A 17,172-nucleotide genomic window follows, 5' to 3' on the forward strand; every position below is an offset into this window, starting at 1 on the left:
TACTTGAATAAAGTCTATTTTGAAATTTTAAAAAGTTATTTCTAAACTAAACTAAATGGTAAATACCGAGACAGCAATTGTGTGAGGCGGGGAAGAGGTGGGGGATGGGAACACATAGGTTTTTTCAAAGTCGTTTGGATTCCTCCCACATTCCGAAGACGTATGTAGACTAATTGGCTCAGTGCATGTGTAAATTGTCCCTAGTGTGTGTAGGATGGTGTTAATGTGTGGGAATCACTGGTCCGCTACAACTCAGTGGGCCGGTGGGCCTGTTTCCACGCTGTATCTCTAAACTAAACTAAACTAAACTAAACTAAACTAAACGAGATCAAGGCGGTCTCCTCCTCCCATCTCCTGACGCCGTCCGATGCAAGAATTAGATTTCCCTCCATCCCTCTCTCTTCATGCCTTCCCTCTCCAGCGCTCTCCCCGCGCAGGCTACGCTTCCGGCCTCACGTGTTGGTGGGCGGGCGGACGTTGCAGATGTCCACCCACTGCTCGCTGACCCTGCGTCTTGGCCACAACCCATTGTACGGCAGGCCGGGGCTGGCCCCTCGCTCACGCCGGCCCACCACCCTCCAGAAATAGAGCCCCTTGAAGAAGAAAACAGCCCTGTAGGTGTAGGAGTAGTACACAGCATCCAGGTTACCCAAGGGATGGTCTCCTGGGTCCAGCGGTGGGTAGACGTCTATGATCCTTTTAGGGAATCCAGCGACCCTCTGGTTAGTGTTGACATTAAACGCCGTGACCTGTTGGGACCAGAATGTAAAGGACGTTCGTTTAGGAAGGAGATGAGGAGAAATGTCTTTAGTCATGGGATGGTGATTCTGTGGAATTCTTTGCCATAGGCTGTGGAGGCCAAGTCAATGGATATTTTTAAGACAGGGATAGATAGATTCTTGATTAGTATGGGTGTCAGAGGTTATGGGGAGAAGGCAGCAGTATGGGGTTAGGAGAGAGAGATAGATCAGCGTAGACTTGATGGGCTGCATGGCCTCAGTCTACTATTCCTGATAACCTTATGACTTTATGAGATATGAGAACATTTATAATGGGTGACTTCAATCTACATATAGATTGGGTGAATCAAATTGGCAGGGGTGCTGAGGAAGAGGATTTTTTGGAATGTATGCGGGATAGTTATCTAAATCAACATGTAGAGGAACCAACGAGAGAGCAGGCTATTTTAGACTGGGTATTGAGTAATGAGGAAGGGTTAGTTAGCAGTCTTGTTGTACGTGCCCCCTTGGGCAAGAGTGACCATAATATGGTTGAGTTCTTCATTAGGATGGAGAGTGACATTGTTAATTCAGAAACAATGGTTCTGAACTTAAAGAAAGGTAACTTTGAGGGTATGAGACGTGAATTGGCCAAGATTGACTGGCAATTAATTCTAAAAGGGTTGACGGTGGATATGCAATGGAAGACATTTAAAGACTGCATGGATGAACTACAAAAATTGTTCATCCCAGTTTGGCAAAAGAATAAATCAGGGAAGGTAGTGCATCCGTGGATAACAAGGGAAATCAGGGATAGTATCAAAGCGAAGGATGATGCGTACAAATTAGCCAGAAAAAGCAGCATACCGGAGGACTGGGAGAAATTCAGAGACCAGCAGAGGAGGACAAAGGGCTTAATTAGGAAAGGAAAAATAGATTATGAAAGAAAACTGGCAGGGAACATAAAAACTGACTGCAAAAGTTTTATAGATATGTGAAAAGAAAGAGATTAGTTAAAACAAATGTAGGTCCCTTGCAGTCAGAAACGGGTGAGTTGATCATGGGGAACAAGGATATGGCGGACCAATTGAATAACTACTTTGGTTCCGTCTTCACTAAGGAAGACATAAATAATCTGCCGGAAATAGCAGGGGACCGCGGGTCAAAGGAGTTGGAGGAATTGAGTGAAATCCAGGTTAGCCGGGAAGTGGTGTTGGGTAAATTAAATGGATTAAAGGCCGATAAATCCCCAGGGCCAGATAGGCTGCATCCCAGAGTACTTAAGGAAGTAGCTCCAGAAATAGTGGATGCATTAGTAATAATCTTTCAAAACTCTTTAGATTCTGGAGTAGTTCCTGAGGATTGGCGGGTAGCAAACGTAACCCCACTTTTTAAGAAGGGAGGGAGAGAGAAAACGGGGAATTACAGACCAGTTAGTCTAACATCGGTAGTGGGGAAACTGCTAGAGTCAGTTATTAAAGATGGGATAGCAGCACATTTGGAAAGTGGTGAAATCATTGGACAAAGTCAGCATGGATTTACAAAAGGTAAATCATGTCTGACGAATCTTATAGAATTTTTCGAGGATGTAACTAGTAGCGTGGATAGGGGAGAACCAGTGGATGTGGTGTATCTGGACTTCCAGAAGGCTTTCGACAAGGTCCCACATAAGAGATTAGTTTACAAACTTAAAGCACACGGCATTGGGGGTTCAGTATTGATGTGGATAGAGAACTGGCTGGCAAACAGGAAGCAAAGAGTAGGAGTAAACGGGTCCTTTTCACAAGGGCAGGCAGTGACTAGTGGGGTACCGCAAGGCTCAGTGCTGGGACCCCAGCTATTTACAATATATATTAATGATCTGGATGAGGGAATTGAAGGCAATATCTCCAAGTTTGCGGATGACACTAAGCTGGGGGGCAGTGTTAGCTGTGAGGAGGATGCTAGGAGACTGCAAGGTGACTTGGATAGGCTGGGTGAGTGGGCAAATGTTTGGCAGATGCAGTATAATGTGGATAAATGTGAGGTTATCCATTTTGGTGGCAAAAACAGGAAAGCAGACTATTATCTAAATGGTGGCCGACTAGGAAAAGGGGAGATGCAGCGAGACCTGGGTGTCATGGTACACCAGTCATTGAAAGTGGGCATGCAGGTGCAGCAGGCAGTGAAGAAAGCGAATGGTATGTTAGCTTTCATAGCAAAAGGATTTGAGTATAGGAGCAGGGAGGTTCTACTGCAGTTGTACAGGGTCTTGGTGAGACCACACCTGGAGTATTGTGTACAGTTTTGGTCTCCAAATCTGAGGAAGGACATTATTGCCATAGAGGGAGTGCAGAGAAGGTTCACCAGACTGATTCCTGGGATGTCAGGACTGTCTTATGAAGAAAGACTGGATAGACTTGGTTTATACTCTCTAGAATTTAGGAGATTGAGAGGGGATCTTATAGAAACTTACAAAATTCTTAAGGGGTTGGACAGGCTAGATGCAGGAAGATTGCTCCCGATGTTGGGGAAGTCCAGGACCAGGGGTCACAGCTTAAGGATAAGGGGGAAATCCTTTAAAACCGAGAAGAGAAGAACTTTTTTCACACAGAGAGTGGTGAATCTCTGGAACTCTCTGCCACAGAGGGTAGTCGAGGCCAGTTCATTGGCTATATTTAAGAGGGAGTTAGATGTGGCCCTTGTGGCTAAGGGGATCAGAGGGTATGGAGAGAAGGCAGGTACGGGATACTGAGTTGGATGATTAGCCATGATCATATTGAATGGCGGTGCAGGCTCGAAGGGCCGAATGGCCTACTCCTGCACCTAATTTCTATGTTTCTATGTTTCTATTTGCCTTGAGGAAATGTTTAAACACAGATAGAGCTCCCGCCTCACAACGCCAGAGACCCGGGTTCGATCCTGACCTCGTGTGCTGTCTGTGCGGAGTTTGCATGTTTTCCCTATGACCGCATGGGTTTTCTCTGGGTGCTCCAGTTTCCTCCAACTTCCATTAGATGTGTGGGTTTGTAAGTTAATAGGTCTCTGTAAATTGCCCCTAGAGTGTGGGGAGTGGATGCGAAAGTGGAACAACGTGGAACTAGTGTGAACGGGTGATCACTGGTCGGCCTTTAATCTACTTCATATCTGCTCTTTCAGAAACATTAAATTTCTAAAATGTGCATTGAAAATTGTTTTTTGCTTCGTTTTTTTAGTTTAGTTTAGAGATGCAACGTGGAAATTTACTCGGCTTGAACTCGCTAGAATTTAGAAGATTATGGGGAGATCTTATAGAAACTTACAAAATTCTTAAGGGGTTGGACAGGCTAGATGCAGGAAGATTATTCCTGATGTTGGGGAAGTCCAGAACAAGGGGTCACAGTTTAAGGATAAGGGGGAAATCTTTTAGGACCGAGATGAGGAAAACATTTTTCACACAGAGAGTGGTGAATCTGTGGAATTCTCTGCCACAGAAGGTAGTTGAGGCCAGTTCATTGGCTATATTTAAGAGGGAGTTAGATGTGGCCTTTGTGGCTAAAGGGATCAGGGGGTATGGAGAGAAGGCAGGGACGGGATACTGAGTTGGATGATCAGCCATGATCATATTGAATGGCGGTGCAAGCTTGAAGGGCCGAATGGCCTACTCCTGCACCTATTTTCTATGTTTCTATCCCATGCGTTAGGAACAATTTACAATTTTCTATGTTTCTATGTCTTTCAGTCCACGCTGACCAGCGATCCCGTACATTCGCACTATCCCAAACATTAGGGACAATTTACAATTTTCAATTTTTTCCGAAGCCATTTAACCTACAAATCCTGGATTGGGTTTCGGGGTCGTAACATCACCCATTCCTTCTCTCCATAGACGCTGCCTGTCCCACTGAGTAACTCCAGCATTTTGTGTCTATCTTCGGTGTAAGCCAGCATCTGCAGTTCCTTCCTGCGCAAACTACAAAGCTGCACGTCTTTGGAGCGCGAGAGGGAACCGGAGCACCCGGAGAAAACCCACGTGGTCCCAGGGAGAACGTGCAAACTCCGTACAGGCAGCACCCGTGGTCAGGATGGAACCCAGGTCTCTGGCGCTGTAAGGCAGCAACTCTACTGCTGAGCCACTGTTCCTCTGTGATTGACTGACTAAATCTCAGCAGGCGAGACCTGCTTGGATCATATTACACATCATTAAGCTATGTTGCTTACTTTGAATGTCAGTGTTGGTTCTTGCATTTGTCACATGAACTGTGCACTAAATGGATCATCGTTAATGTACCTCTAGTAATTAACATACAAACCCAATGCTGGAGTACAAGTAGGTTCTGAAATGACAGCGGGCTGCAGGCGTTTAAAGGTATTCTTGATTAGTACGGGTGTCAGGAGTTATGGGGAGAAGGCAGGAGAATTGGGGTTAGAAGGGAGAGGTAGATCAGCCACGGTTGAATGGTGGAGTAGACTTGATGGGCCGAATGGCCTAATGCAGTTCCTATCACTTATGACCTTATGACCTCTTAAAGGAAATATGTGTAGTCAGCGGTTTCAGTGTGATTAGTTTGAATAAACCATCACTATTTGGTGAAGACCCATCCCTGCTGCAGGCCAGTGACTGCAGGGGGAGAGAGAGGCCTAGTCACGGGGAGGCAGAGGAACGATTCTCACCGTGCTGTCCTTGAAGAAGTAGACGCACTGGTCACGCCGGTCGAAGAAGGCCGCGTTAATCGGTCCGGTGATGCCGGGGAACCCGCTGGAGATGAGCTTGGGAAAGCTGACGCCGTGCGGGTCCTGTGTGTAGGCACGGTCGTTGATGTTGTCGTATCTCCAGTACTGGGTTCCTGCAGAACAGATGCTGGGAAATTCAAGACTCTGTGTGTGTGTGTGTGTGTGTGTGTGTGTGTGTGTGTGTGTGTGTGTGTGTGTGTGTGTGTGTGTGTGTGTCTAGTGCGTGTGTGTGTGTAGTGTGTGTGTGTGTCTAGTGTGTCTAGTGTATGTCTAGTGTGTGTGAGTGTGTCTAGTGTATGTGTGTGTCTAGTGTGTGTGTAGTGTGTATGTGTCTAGTGCATGTGTGTGTGTAGTGTGTGTGTGTGTGTGTGTAGTGTGTGTAGTGTGTGTGTGTGTGTGTGTGTGTGTGTGTGTGTGTGTGTGTGTGTGTGTGTGTGTGTGTGTGTGTGTGTGTTTGTGTCTAGTGTGTGTGTGTGTCTAGTGAGTGTGTCTAGTGTGTGTGTAGTGTGTGTGTGTCTAGTGCGTGTGTGTGTGTAGTGTGTGTGTGTGTGTGTGTCTAGTGTGTGTCTAGTGTGTGTGAGTGTGTCTAGTGTGTGTGTGTGTGTCTAGTGTGTGTGTGTGTGTTTGTGTTTGTGTCTAGTGTGTGTGTAGTGTGTATGTGTCTAGTGCGTGTGTGTGTGTAGTGTGTGTGTGTGTCTAGTGTGTCTAGTGTGTGTCTAGAGTGTGTCTAGTGTGTGTGAGTGTGTCTAGTGTATGTGTGTGTCTAGTGTGTGTGTAGTGTGTATGTGTCTAGTGCGTGTGTGTGTGTAGTGTGTGTGTGTATGTGTGTCTAGTGTGTCTAGTGTGTGTCTAGTGTGTGTGAGTGTGTCTAGTGTATGTGTGTGTCTAGTGTGTGTGTGTGTCTAGTGTGTGTGAGTGTGTCTTGTGTGTGTGTGTGTCAAGTATGTGTGTGTGAAGTATGTGTCTTGCGTGTGTGTCTCTGGTATTTGTGTGTGTCTAACATGTGTGTGTGTGTGTCCAGCATGTGTGTGTTGTTCCCCTGACCGCGTGGGTTTTCTCCGGGTGCTCTGGTTTCCTCCCACACTCCAAAGCCATACAGGGTTATAGATTAATTGGCTTTGGTAAAGATTGCAATTTGTCCCTTGTGTGTAGTGTTTGTGTTGGTGTATGGGATTTGAGGGTCGGCATGGACTCAGTGGGCCAAATGGCCTGTTTCCACACAGTATCTCTAAACTCTAAACTAAGCTATCTCGTTGTAAGATAGGCTATGGTAAAAATTGTAAATTGTCCCCAATGTGTAGGATAGTGCAAGTGTACGGGGAGATAACTGGTCGGCATTGAATTTGTAACTGAATCATCCTACTGCAACCAGGGAGCAGTTGAATTAATATCTACCTCATCAGAGACCCACGGACTAACTTTGATCTGACTTTACTGGCTTTACCCTGCACTAATCATTATTACCTTATCATGTACCTATACACTGCGAATGGCTCGATTGTAATCATGTATTGCAAGTTGGCTCGCAACAAAAGCTTTTCACTGTACCTCGGTACACGTGACAATAAACTAACTGGATAAACTGAATTTCCTGGTGATAGTGGCTTCAGGAAGTACCGTGGAATGTTTTCGGATATAAAAGGATGAATGGTTGCATCGGCTACCTTTGAAGAAGTAGGTGGCATCCTTCGACCAAGTGCAGACGTGCACAAAGGCGTCGATGCCCTGCCTGGGGATGCCGTGCCAGCCGGTGCAGACGGGCAGCGGGTCGCCGTGCCGCGTCCGGTTGTTGCGGTTCTCGTACATCCAGTACCAGCCGTCGCGGAAGAAGTAGGTGTTGAAGGCCAGGGTGAGCCTGCCGTCCGGTGCTCTGGCCCTGCGGACCCAGTCGAAGACAGCGTCGAACGGCCCCTCGCACACCCCTGGGGCAGAGACAGAGCATGCGGCTGAGAGACGGTCGAAAATCACGTGCGTGAAGCTATTCCGTTTATTGCCACGTGTCCCGAGATACTGTGAAAAGCTTTCTAGAGGCATGCATTGGGTAGAGCGTTGGGACCTACGCAACAGGGTGGAAACGTTCACTGCTGGGGGGCAGAGCGTTATGTTGAGAGGTGGAAAATTTAAAGGGGGTACATGGGGCATTTAATTACACAGTGGTGGGTGCCTGGAACATACTGACAGGGGTGGTGGTGGTGGTGGAAGCAGATGCAATAGTGGAGTCTAAGAGGCTTTTAGGTTTGCATATGGACATGCAGGGAATGGATAGATACGGATATGGATAAAGAGAGTTAGATAAAGCTCTAGGGGCTAGTGGAGTCAAGGGATATGGGGAGAAGGCAGACACGGGTTATTGATAGGGGACGATCAGCCATGATCACAATGAATGGCGGTGCTGGCTCGAAGGGCCGAATGGCCTCCTCCTGCACCTATTTTCTATGTTTCTATGGATCATGTGCAGGCAGAATAGATCACTTTAGTTACTTTACACACACAGCGCGGAAACAGGCCCTTCGGCCCATCGAGTCCGAGCCAAACAGCGATCACTCCATACACTAGCACTATCCTACACACTAGGGACAATTTTCAATTTTTGCCGAAGACAATTAACCTACAAACCTGCACGTCTTTGGGATGTGGGAGGAAAGTGGAGCACCCGGGGAAAACCCATGTGGTCACAGGGAGAACGTGCAAACTCCGTACAGACAGCATCCTTAGTCAGGATCTAACTTGGGTCTCTGGCGCAGTAAGGCAGCAGCTCTACTGTTGTGCCACTGAGCTGTGGTGCCCTATAGGAAAGGTTTCGAAGATTGTGGGTTAAACGCGGGCAAGTAGGCCCAGCATAGATGGGCACGTTGCTTGGCATGGCCCTTGGGTTAAAGGGCCTGTTTCCGTGCTGCTTGACCTCTGGCACTTTGACACAAACGCCTGGAGTAACTCAGCGGGTCAGGCAGCATCTGCGGAGATAACAAATAGGAAAAGGAAAGGAAAAGTTCCTATTCCTCCAGAGATGCTGCCTGACCCGCTGAGTTACTCCAGCCTCTTTTGTCTGTCTTCGGTTTAAACCAGCATCTGCAGTTCCTCCCTGCACTCTGTGGCACCTTGACATAGACTAGAGTTGTTCATGACTGCTGTTCACCATTCCTCCATCTGAAGGACATTCAGGGACTGAATAATTGTTTGGAACTGTGGCTCAGCGGTGGAACTGCTGCCTAATGCCCCTGTCCCACTTAGGAAACCTGAACGGAAACCTCTGGAGACTTTGCGCCCCACCCAAGGTTTCCGTGCGGTTCCCGGAGGTTGCAGGTGGTTGCCGGAGGTTGCAGGTAGTGGAAGCAGGTAGGGAGACTGACAAAAACCTCCGGGAACTGCACGGAAACCTTGGGCGGGGCGCAAATTCTCCAGAGGTTTCCGTTCAGGTTTCCTAAGTGGGACAGGGGCATTACAGCGCCAGAGACCCGGGTTCGATCCTGACGATGGGTGCTGTCCGTATGGAGTTTGTACGTTCTTCCCATGACCTGCGCGGGTTTTCTCCGCGATCTGCGTTTTCCTCCAGCACTCCAAAGACGTACATGTTTGTAGGTTAATTGGCTTGGCATAATTATAAATTGTCCCTAGTGTGTGTAAGGTAGCGTAGGCTAGCGGGGATCGCTTCTTCTTCTTGTGTATGGCGTGCACAGCCTAAAGTTGTAGGACAAGTTGTTCTATTTGATCTTATTTGATTGTGCACGCCGGGTTGATTGCATTCGTCGAAACAGGGCGGACCACGTGAAGGTTGCAATCTCCCACCCCCGGGGATCGCTGCTTGGCACGGACTTGGCCTGTGTCTGCACTGTATCTCCAAACTAAACTAAACTAAACTAGACTGCAGTTCACCACCTCCATCAGAAGGGCATTGAGAGACTGGGTCATTGTTTGGAAGCTGCCAACTTGTGCAGACGGTCCCATCGTCGGCGGAGGCTGCTCACCGTACAGCTGTTGGATGGCTGCCCTGTCAGCCATGTCCAGCTCCGTGCCCCTGCCCTCCACACTGTAGTTGGCCTGCATCACCGACCCCCTGCTGTACATGTGAGGCAGACCCAGGACATGGCCCACCTCGTGTACCGCCACCTGCAACAACACGCACCACCTTCGTTAGTTCTTCAGTCACAGGGTAGTTCATCAGTGGAACTCATTGCCACAGAGGGCTGTCTGTGGAGGCCAAGTCAGTGGATATTTTTAAGGCAGAAACAATCAAATTCTTGATTAGAACGAGTTATGGGGAGAAGGCAGAAAAATTAGATGAGGAGTCAGAGATCAGCCATGATTGAATTATTCAAAACATTCAAAACTCTCTGCAATTTCTTGTGGTCTACGAAAGACCTGTGATGCATCCTGATAATAGACACAAAATGCTGGAGTAACTCAGCGGGTCAGGCAGCATCTCTGGAGAAAAGGAATAGGTGACGTTTCAGGTCGGAGCCTGGGGAAGGGTTCCGACCTGAAGCGTCACCTATTCCTTTGGTCCGGAGATGCGGACTGACCCACTGAGGTACTCCAACATTTTGTGTCTATCGTTGGGATAAACCAGCACCTGCAGTTCCTTTTTTGATACATTTTCCATGAATTTGGTTGGTTGAACAGAAGTGGTGAAACTGGGGCCACAGTGAGTGGAAGGGGAGCAAGAAATGGCCCTCGAGTGCGATTATTGAATGATGATTGCAAACCACTGGACAGTTTTGATCTTGAACGCAAAATTCCCTCCAACACCATGCGACCCCCTCCTTTCTACCCCAGCCAATGAACTGGGACAGCACAGTGGCACAACGGTAGAGTCACCAGAGACCCAGGTTCGATCCTGACTACAGTCTGTACGGAGTTTTACCTTCTCCCTGTGACCGCGTGGGTTTTCTCCAGTTTCCTCCCACATTCCAATGACATGCAGGTTCTGTAAATTGTCCCTGGTGTGTAGAATAACACTAGTGTACGGGGTGATTGTTGGCCGGTGTGGACTCAGTGGGCTGAAGGGCCTGTACCACTAAAACTGAAGCTGCCTGCTGCTTACCCGCAGTAGGTTGATTCCCTGGTTGCTGTTGACGGCTGTGAAGTGTTCATCATCATCGAAGTGGATGACTCCATTTTGCCATGAGTGCGCCACCTCCTGGCCAGCCCCGTCAAACACCTGCGAACAGCCTAAATGGCGGCCTGGCAGAAATAGAACACTATTTAAACTTAATCTGCTCAACATTTCTCTCTCTATCTCTCTCCCCCTCTCCAATATTTCCACATTGTCTGTTTGCGGTTTGGGGTCTTACTTTGGGGTGGGGAAAACTTCAAATATAATTAATGGCTAAAATCTCCCATTCAAGGAAGAACAAGGGGTAAGCCATTTAGAACGGGGATGAGGAAACACTTTTTCTCACAGAGAGTGGTGAGTCTGTGGAATTCTCTGCCTCAGAGGGCGGTGGAGGCAGGTTCTCTGGATGCTTTCAAGAGAGAGCTAGATAGGGCTCTTAAAAATAGCGGAGTCAGGGGATATGGGGAGAAGGCAGGAACGGGGTACTGATTGGGGATGATCAGCCATGATCACATTGAATGGCGGTGCTGGCTCGAAGGGCCAAATGGCCTACTCCTGCACCTATTGTCTATTGTCGATTGTCTATTGTCTAAACAAAGGCATAGCTGTGGAGCTGCTGCCTTGTTCCTGTACTAATCAAGAATCTATCTATCTCTGCCTTAAAAGTATACACAGACTTGGCCTCCACTGCCTTCTGTGCAAGGAATTTCACAGATTCACCACCCTCTGACTAAAGAAATGTCTCCTCATCTCCTTCCTAAAAGAACATCCCTTAAATCAAAAATCTATCTATCTGCCTTAAAAAATATCCACTGAACTGGCCATTCAGCCCTTCAAGGCCCACCTCAACCCATTTACATAAATCCTACACAATCCCATTTCCTTTGGGGCATTGGGAAGCAGTGGAGGCCATTACCTGTTCCAAATCCTAGTGTGATGTCCACCACCGAGGCCGTGGACCTCAGATCCTCCTCGAAGTCTATGGGCGTGACCTCGCTCCAGAGTCTGAAGGCCAACCTGATGGCCGCTCTCTGCTCGCCCGCTGCCATCTGGGAGCTGTAGCCCTCGCTCAGCAAGCGCCACTTCAGCCGACGCTTCCCGAAGGCCAGGCCGGAGACTCTGCCGTCGGCCAACTCCATCCTCCTCCCCCTGGACCTCTGGCCGCGGAAGTAGCGGTGGAGAAACCGTTTCCTGCGGACAGGGACGCTCCCCGTCGCGTTGGCGTCTCTCTCGGGGGTCTGGCTGGTGCCGGCGGTGGCGTAAGGAGACACGGGGACATTGGGCTGGGTCTTCTGATCCGGTACTCCACATCTTGGCACATTCATGGCCTCTCTGGTGGCTGCATCCACCACACCAGTGACTGGCAGACCATAGATTTCCTGGAACATCCTCAAGGCCTGTGTAAACCCTGGGATCTCGGTACTTTGGTCTGGCGGCCCGTCCATCTGGTGCGAGTCCTCAATGTCCTCTCCTACAGCGCTCATCAGGTCAGGAGGAGCTGGGTCTTCATCAGCCACCTCTTCGCGTGAAGAGTCCTCCCAATCAACAGGTTTCATCCATCCATACCTGGCAAGGAATCTCTAGTTGGGGCAGACGGGAGGGTGTTAGTCAATGATCATAGTTTTTTTTTTTTGTTTTTTTTTTTAATCAAATATATTTATTCAAATATTAAAATAATATTGACAATACAATAAAACAAAACACCACCATAATACAAGACGAACAAATATGCTAAGCAACTGCTAAACAATTATATTACAATCCTTGTCAAGGATACATTCAACCCCCCTCGGTGCCCAGCAGTCCCGGAACTCCCTCAGGGTGCCCGTAGACAGGGCGTATTCCCTTTCCATCCGCACCCGGGCACGGACGTATCCCCGGAAAAGGGGCAGGCAGCCGGCTCGGGTAGAGCCCTCCAATGTCTGGTGCCTTGACTCACGGATGGCCAGCTTGGCCAGGCCCAGGAGCAACCCAACCAGGACATCTTCAGCCCTACCTCAATGATCATAGTGACTGGTTTCAGTTTAAGTAACAGAAAATGCTGGAAAAACTCAGCAAGGTGGCAGTATCGGCTGCAAGAGAAGCAACAAAACGGTGCTGAAAATCGGTCTGAAGAACGGATCCAACCTGAAACATTACCAATTATCAGTCTGAAGAAGCGTCCCAACCCGAAACGTTGCCTATCCACGTCCTCCACAAATCCTGCCTGATCTGTTGAGTTTGGAGCCAAAGGGCCTATACTTTCTGTGCTATATCTCAAAACTAAACTGAAATACTAAGCGATACCTGTTAATATTGTCCATTGCAAACAACCTGAAAACTGTTGGACCAAAATGGAAAAGCCACACAGAGTTGGTGTTCGAATAACAGGCGATTTATTGAAACTGGTGCACACCAGGAGACCAGTCAAAGCTGATACGCTGCTTGCAACTTTGATAGAGTTTTTTATATTCTTAGATGACAAGATTACACGGAAACTTGATTAACAGTGAAACGAGGTCTAGATTATGGAATGGAGTTTACAGAAAGACTTAATTAGGTAACAAACAGAATAAAATACTTATCCACAAGTCTAACTTCATTGACAGTAGATCCAATTTTCTGTTGCAATAATGGGTGTGCAGTGTAACATAATCGATGAAGTTCCAGAAACTTGGGTGTCATCACTCCATGTCTCTACATTCAGGCTTAGTCTGCGGTTCTCTGTCACCACATTAGCGCAATCCACAACCCGATTTATTAGCCCTCATTACTCTTTCCCCTGCAGCAAAATTGGCACGGTGGCACAGTGGTGGTGTAGCTGCCTCACAGCGCCAGAGACCCAGGTTCGAGACTGTCTACGTGTGCTTGTCTGTGCGGAGTTTGTACGCTCTTCCCGTGAAGTGCGTTGGTTTTCTCCGGGATCTCTGGTTTCCTCCCACGCATACGCAAACATACAGCTTCGTAGGCTAACTGGTTTGGTATGATTGTAAATTGTCCCTAGTGTGTGTAGGGTAGTGTAAGTGTGCGGGGATCACTCATCTACGCGGACATGGTGGGCCAAAGGACTTGTTTCTGCGCTGTATCTCTAAACTAAATAGACAATAGACAATAGACAATAGGTGCAAGAGTAGGCCATTTGGCACTTTGAGCCAGCACCGCCATTCAATGTGATCATGGCTGATCATCCCCAATCAGTACCCCGTTCCTGCGTTCTCCCCATATCCCCTGACTCCGCTATTTTTTAAGAGCCCTATCTAGCTCTCTCTTGAAAACATCCAGAGTAAACTGAAACTAACCAGCAAAGTTAAAAACTCATACCCGTATTATTACTCTGGCTGTAACATGCACTCATGATCGCCAGAGACAGATTTGGATTAATCCCGGGTTAGTTGTGTTCTGCTTTAGCCCAGCACGGTTTTACACAAGTCCATTACCTGTGCAGAACTCTCCCCAGCAACGGAATTTGCCTCATGTGTCACCTTTACATCGGAACGGTCCCTGGAATGAAAGACTCTCTCTGAGCCGGCCGAGTTACACAACATCCAAGCGATGATCAGGGAGACAATAAGGCAGGTCATGTCTACCCTGAGAAACCAGGGAGGAATTCAGTGAGATGTCTGTGTTCATGAGCCTTTATATTGAAGCTCTCTCTCTCTTGACTCCACCCCCTTGAGTATTCAGGTGAACAGAATATTTTTCAGGTAGGCGATCCTTGCAATGAAAGGACACAGAGGCACATTATGCCTGGTCGGCACGCTTAAGTCATTAGTTTCCTTAAGTTATTCTTTCCGGCTCCAAGACTTGAATCAGGAAATCTCATTAACATCAGAATGCTTGTGTGGCTGAGGAAGAACTGCTTTTCTATTTAACCTTTCCTGTTCCTTTCAGGATGTTCTAAAGCATAAATGAACTGTTAGTATTAAAAGGTAAGAAATGTAGTACTTCATAGGACAACCACCAGGTAATTTACAGATACTTTGATTAGTACAGGTGTCAGGGGTTATGGGGAGAAGGCAGGAGAATTGAATTAGGAGGGAGAGATGATGAATGGTGGAGTAGACTTGGTGGGCCGACTGGCCTAATTCTTCTCCTATCACTTATACAGTGTGGAAACAGCCCCTTCGGCACAGCGAATCCGAACTGGCCAGCGATCACCCCGTACACTACCACTATCCTACACACTAGGGATAATCTACAACTTTTTACCAAAGCCAAATAACCTACAAGCTGGTACATCTTTGGTGTGTGGGAGGAAACCGGAGCAGATCACGGGAGGAACGTACAAACTCCACACAGACAGCACCCGCGGTCAGGATCGAACCCGGGTCCCTGGCACTATGGCAGCAACACTACCGCTGTGCCACCCCATGTTCTTTCCTCCCTTTTGTCCTCAGAGTATTGAATGATATCAGGGTACTTTTAGTCTCTTCCCATCATGACGTCAAATGCAAAAGACTCTCTCTGAGCCGGCTGAGTTACATCTGAGATCCACATCTTTGGCACTTTCCTACTTCCCCCAGGGAATGAATAATTCTCTCAATTCTTATTTTCTTATTTATATTTCCATAATAAACTCTAACTGCCTATTTCTAATTTTTTTCCCAGCTTGCTAACATAATCTGTTTTCTCCCTCTTTACTCTTTTAGTAATCGTTTACGGCTTTCTGAACTGAATTGAATTTAAATCCTCCGACCTCTGTATTAGGATTGATCTTACTTCCTCGGTTCATTAATCCACACTTGTGCAGCATTTGACTCATTCACGGGATACTGAAGTTGTACATCCCATTATTCACCCAGAGCACAAGTGCCCAAAGGCCTTGCAAGCATCAGCTTGCACTGATTATAAGATGTGCAACGTGTCCAACGCAAGTCATGATGCAGTTCTGGAGGACTTTGGTCAGGCCACATTGTGTGCAGTTCTGGCCGCCCCATTACCAGAAGGATGTGGAGGTTTAGCGAAAGGGTGCAGAGGGTGGTTTGCCAGAATGAAGCCCGGATAAGTGGGTATTAGCTCCAGGGAGAGTTTGGCCAGACTTGGATTGGTTTCTCTGGAACGTTTGAGGTTACGGGGAGATAGATGTGTATAAAATTATGAGAAGTATTGATAGGGTAGACAGTCAAAATCTTTTTCCTCGGGATGGAAAATATCAAATACTAGCTTTAAGGTGAGAGGGGCAAAGTGTAAAAGATATGTGTGGGGCAAGATATTTTTACACAGAGGGTGCGTAGTGCCTGGAACTTGACAGTGGTTGAAACAGATACGTTAGTGGTAGAGCATTTAAAAGACTTTGGGATAGCTATATAGGGGTCGATCAGCCATGATCACAATGAATGGCGGTGCTGGCTCGAAGGGCCGAATGGCCTCCTCCTGCACCTAATTTCTATGTATATGGATATACAGGGAATGGAAGGATGAGAGGAATAGATCGCGTTGTTGCACAGAGTCCCTTGCCCAGAGCAGGGGAATCGAGAAGCTGAGAACATAGGTTTAAGGTGAGGAGGGAAAAGTTTAATAGAAACCTGAGAGATAACTTTTTTCACACAAAAGGTGGTGGGTGTGGAACGAGCTACCGGAGGAGGTAGTTGAGGATGGTACTATTGCAATGTTGAAGAAACATTTAGACAGGTACATGGATAAGACAGATTTGGAGGGATAAGGGCCAGAGCAGGCAGGTGGGACTAGTGTAGATGGGATATGTTGGTCGGTGTGGGCAAGTTGGGTCGAAGGGCCCGTTTCCACTTTGCATGAATCTATGACTCTCTCTATGACTTTAAGGATATGGCTTATGTGTAGGTCGATCCACGATGGTTTTGGCATCATGTTCAGCACAGCCATTGTGGGCCAAAGGGCCTGTTCTTGTGCTGTACTGTTCTATGTTCAATGATCTAAAACTTGGTCATAAGATGCATTCCTTCTTGCCAAGTTTCTCCCTGCAAGAGCAGAGCAAATTAAAATTAAGTTGTACAACTCTAAAAAATGTGGTTCTTTGAAACGAAAACAAACATCCTCTTGAAAGCAACTCAAGTCTACCGAGGCTATGAATGTTCACAGCTCACCAGTTGCAATGAATTATGTTGTGTGGGTTTTTGGCATGTCGCAGGCTCCTGTTTCTCTGTGAGATTGCTAGTCGAGGCCGCTGGACCATCACTGAAAGAGTCTCTCAGTTCACATTGAATTACTGATTACTAGACCTCGATTATCACCACTCAGGTTAGCAAGCGGGTCATGTAGCAGCCTTGGGAAGCTGCCATGTGTACTCCTTGCTATCTAACTCTATGGACGTTTCCGTTGCAAGCTGCCCAATAGCTACCGTTTAAATTCACTTGCAATTCACTGAAATTCACTTGCGATTCACTTGTAATTCAGGGGAAAAAAGTACTTGTTGCTTAGTTTAGTTTAGAGATACAGCACGGAAACAAGATCTTCAGCCCACTGAGTCCGCAAAGACCAGCAACTCCCGGACACCAACACTATCCCACACACACTAGGGACAATTTACATTTACACCAAGCCAATTAACCTACTAGCCTGTACGTCTTTGGAGTGTGGGAGGAAACCGACGATTTTGTGGAAAATCCACACAGGTCATGGGGACGTGCAAACATGCAAACTCCACACAGACAGCACCCATAGTCAAGATCGAGCCCACGCTGTAAGCAGTAGCTCTACCTCTGCGCCACCACGCCTCCCTTGTTACTTTAACTCATTGCTTTCTCATTTCTC

At 47.4% G+C, this 17,172-nt stretch overlaps 1 protein-coding gene across 1 annotated transcript; it reads right to left on the bottom strand.

The window, feature by feature from the left end:
- Positions 1-452: 452 nt before the first annotated feature.
- On the bottom strand, positions 453-14,024 carry LOC116967314 (matrix metalloproteinase-21-like). The gene is made up of 7 exons (XM_033013815.1): positions 13,881-14,024; positions 11,381-12,044; positions 10,453-10,592; positions 9,377-9,518; positions 7,076-7,333; positions 5,352-5,524; positions 453-749 (listed from the first exon to the last, which is right to left on the bottom strand). Exons 1-7 carry the CDS (start codon positions 14,022-14,024, stop codon positions 453-455), a joined length of 1,818 nt encoding a protein of 605 aa, XP_032869706.1.
- Between the last annotated feature and the right edge of the window lie 3,148 nt (positions 14,025-17,172).

Source organism: Amblyraja radiata, chromosome 39, assembly GCF_010909765.2.
Source record: "Amblyraja radiata isolate CabotCenter1 chromosome 39, sAmbRad1.1.pri, whole genome shotgun sequence".
NCBI classification, from domain to species: Eukaryota; Metazoa; Chordata; class Chondrichthyes; order Rajiformes; family Rajidae; genus Amblyraja; species Amblyraja radiata.

Excerpts from the sequence above, each read along its gene's own strand:
- LOC116967314 (XM_033013815.1), bottom strand. The coding sequence starts at position 14,024 with ATGACCTGCCTTATTGTCTCCCTGATCATCGCTTGGATGTTGTGTAAC. Across the intron at positions 10,593-11,380 it reads CACACTAGGATTTGGAACAG|GCCGCCATTTAGGCTGTTCG; the intron begins GTAATGGCCTCC and ends TATTTCTGCCAG. Across the intron at positions 7,334-9,376 it reads AGCCATCCAACAGCTGTACG|GGGTGTGCGAGGGGCCGTTC; the intron begins GTGAGCAGCCTC and ends TCTCTGCCCCAG.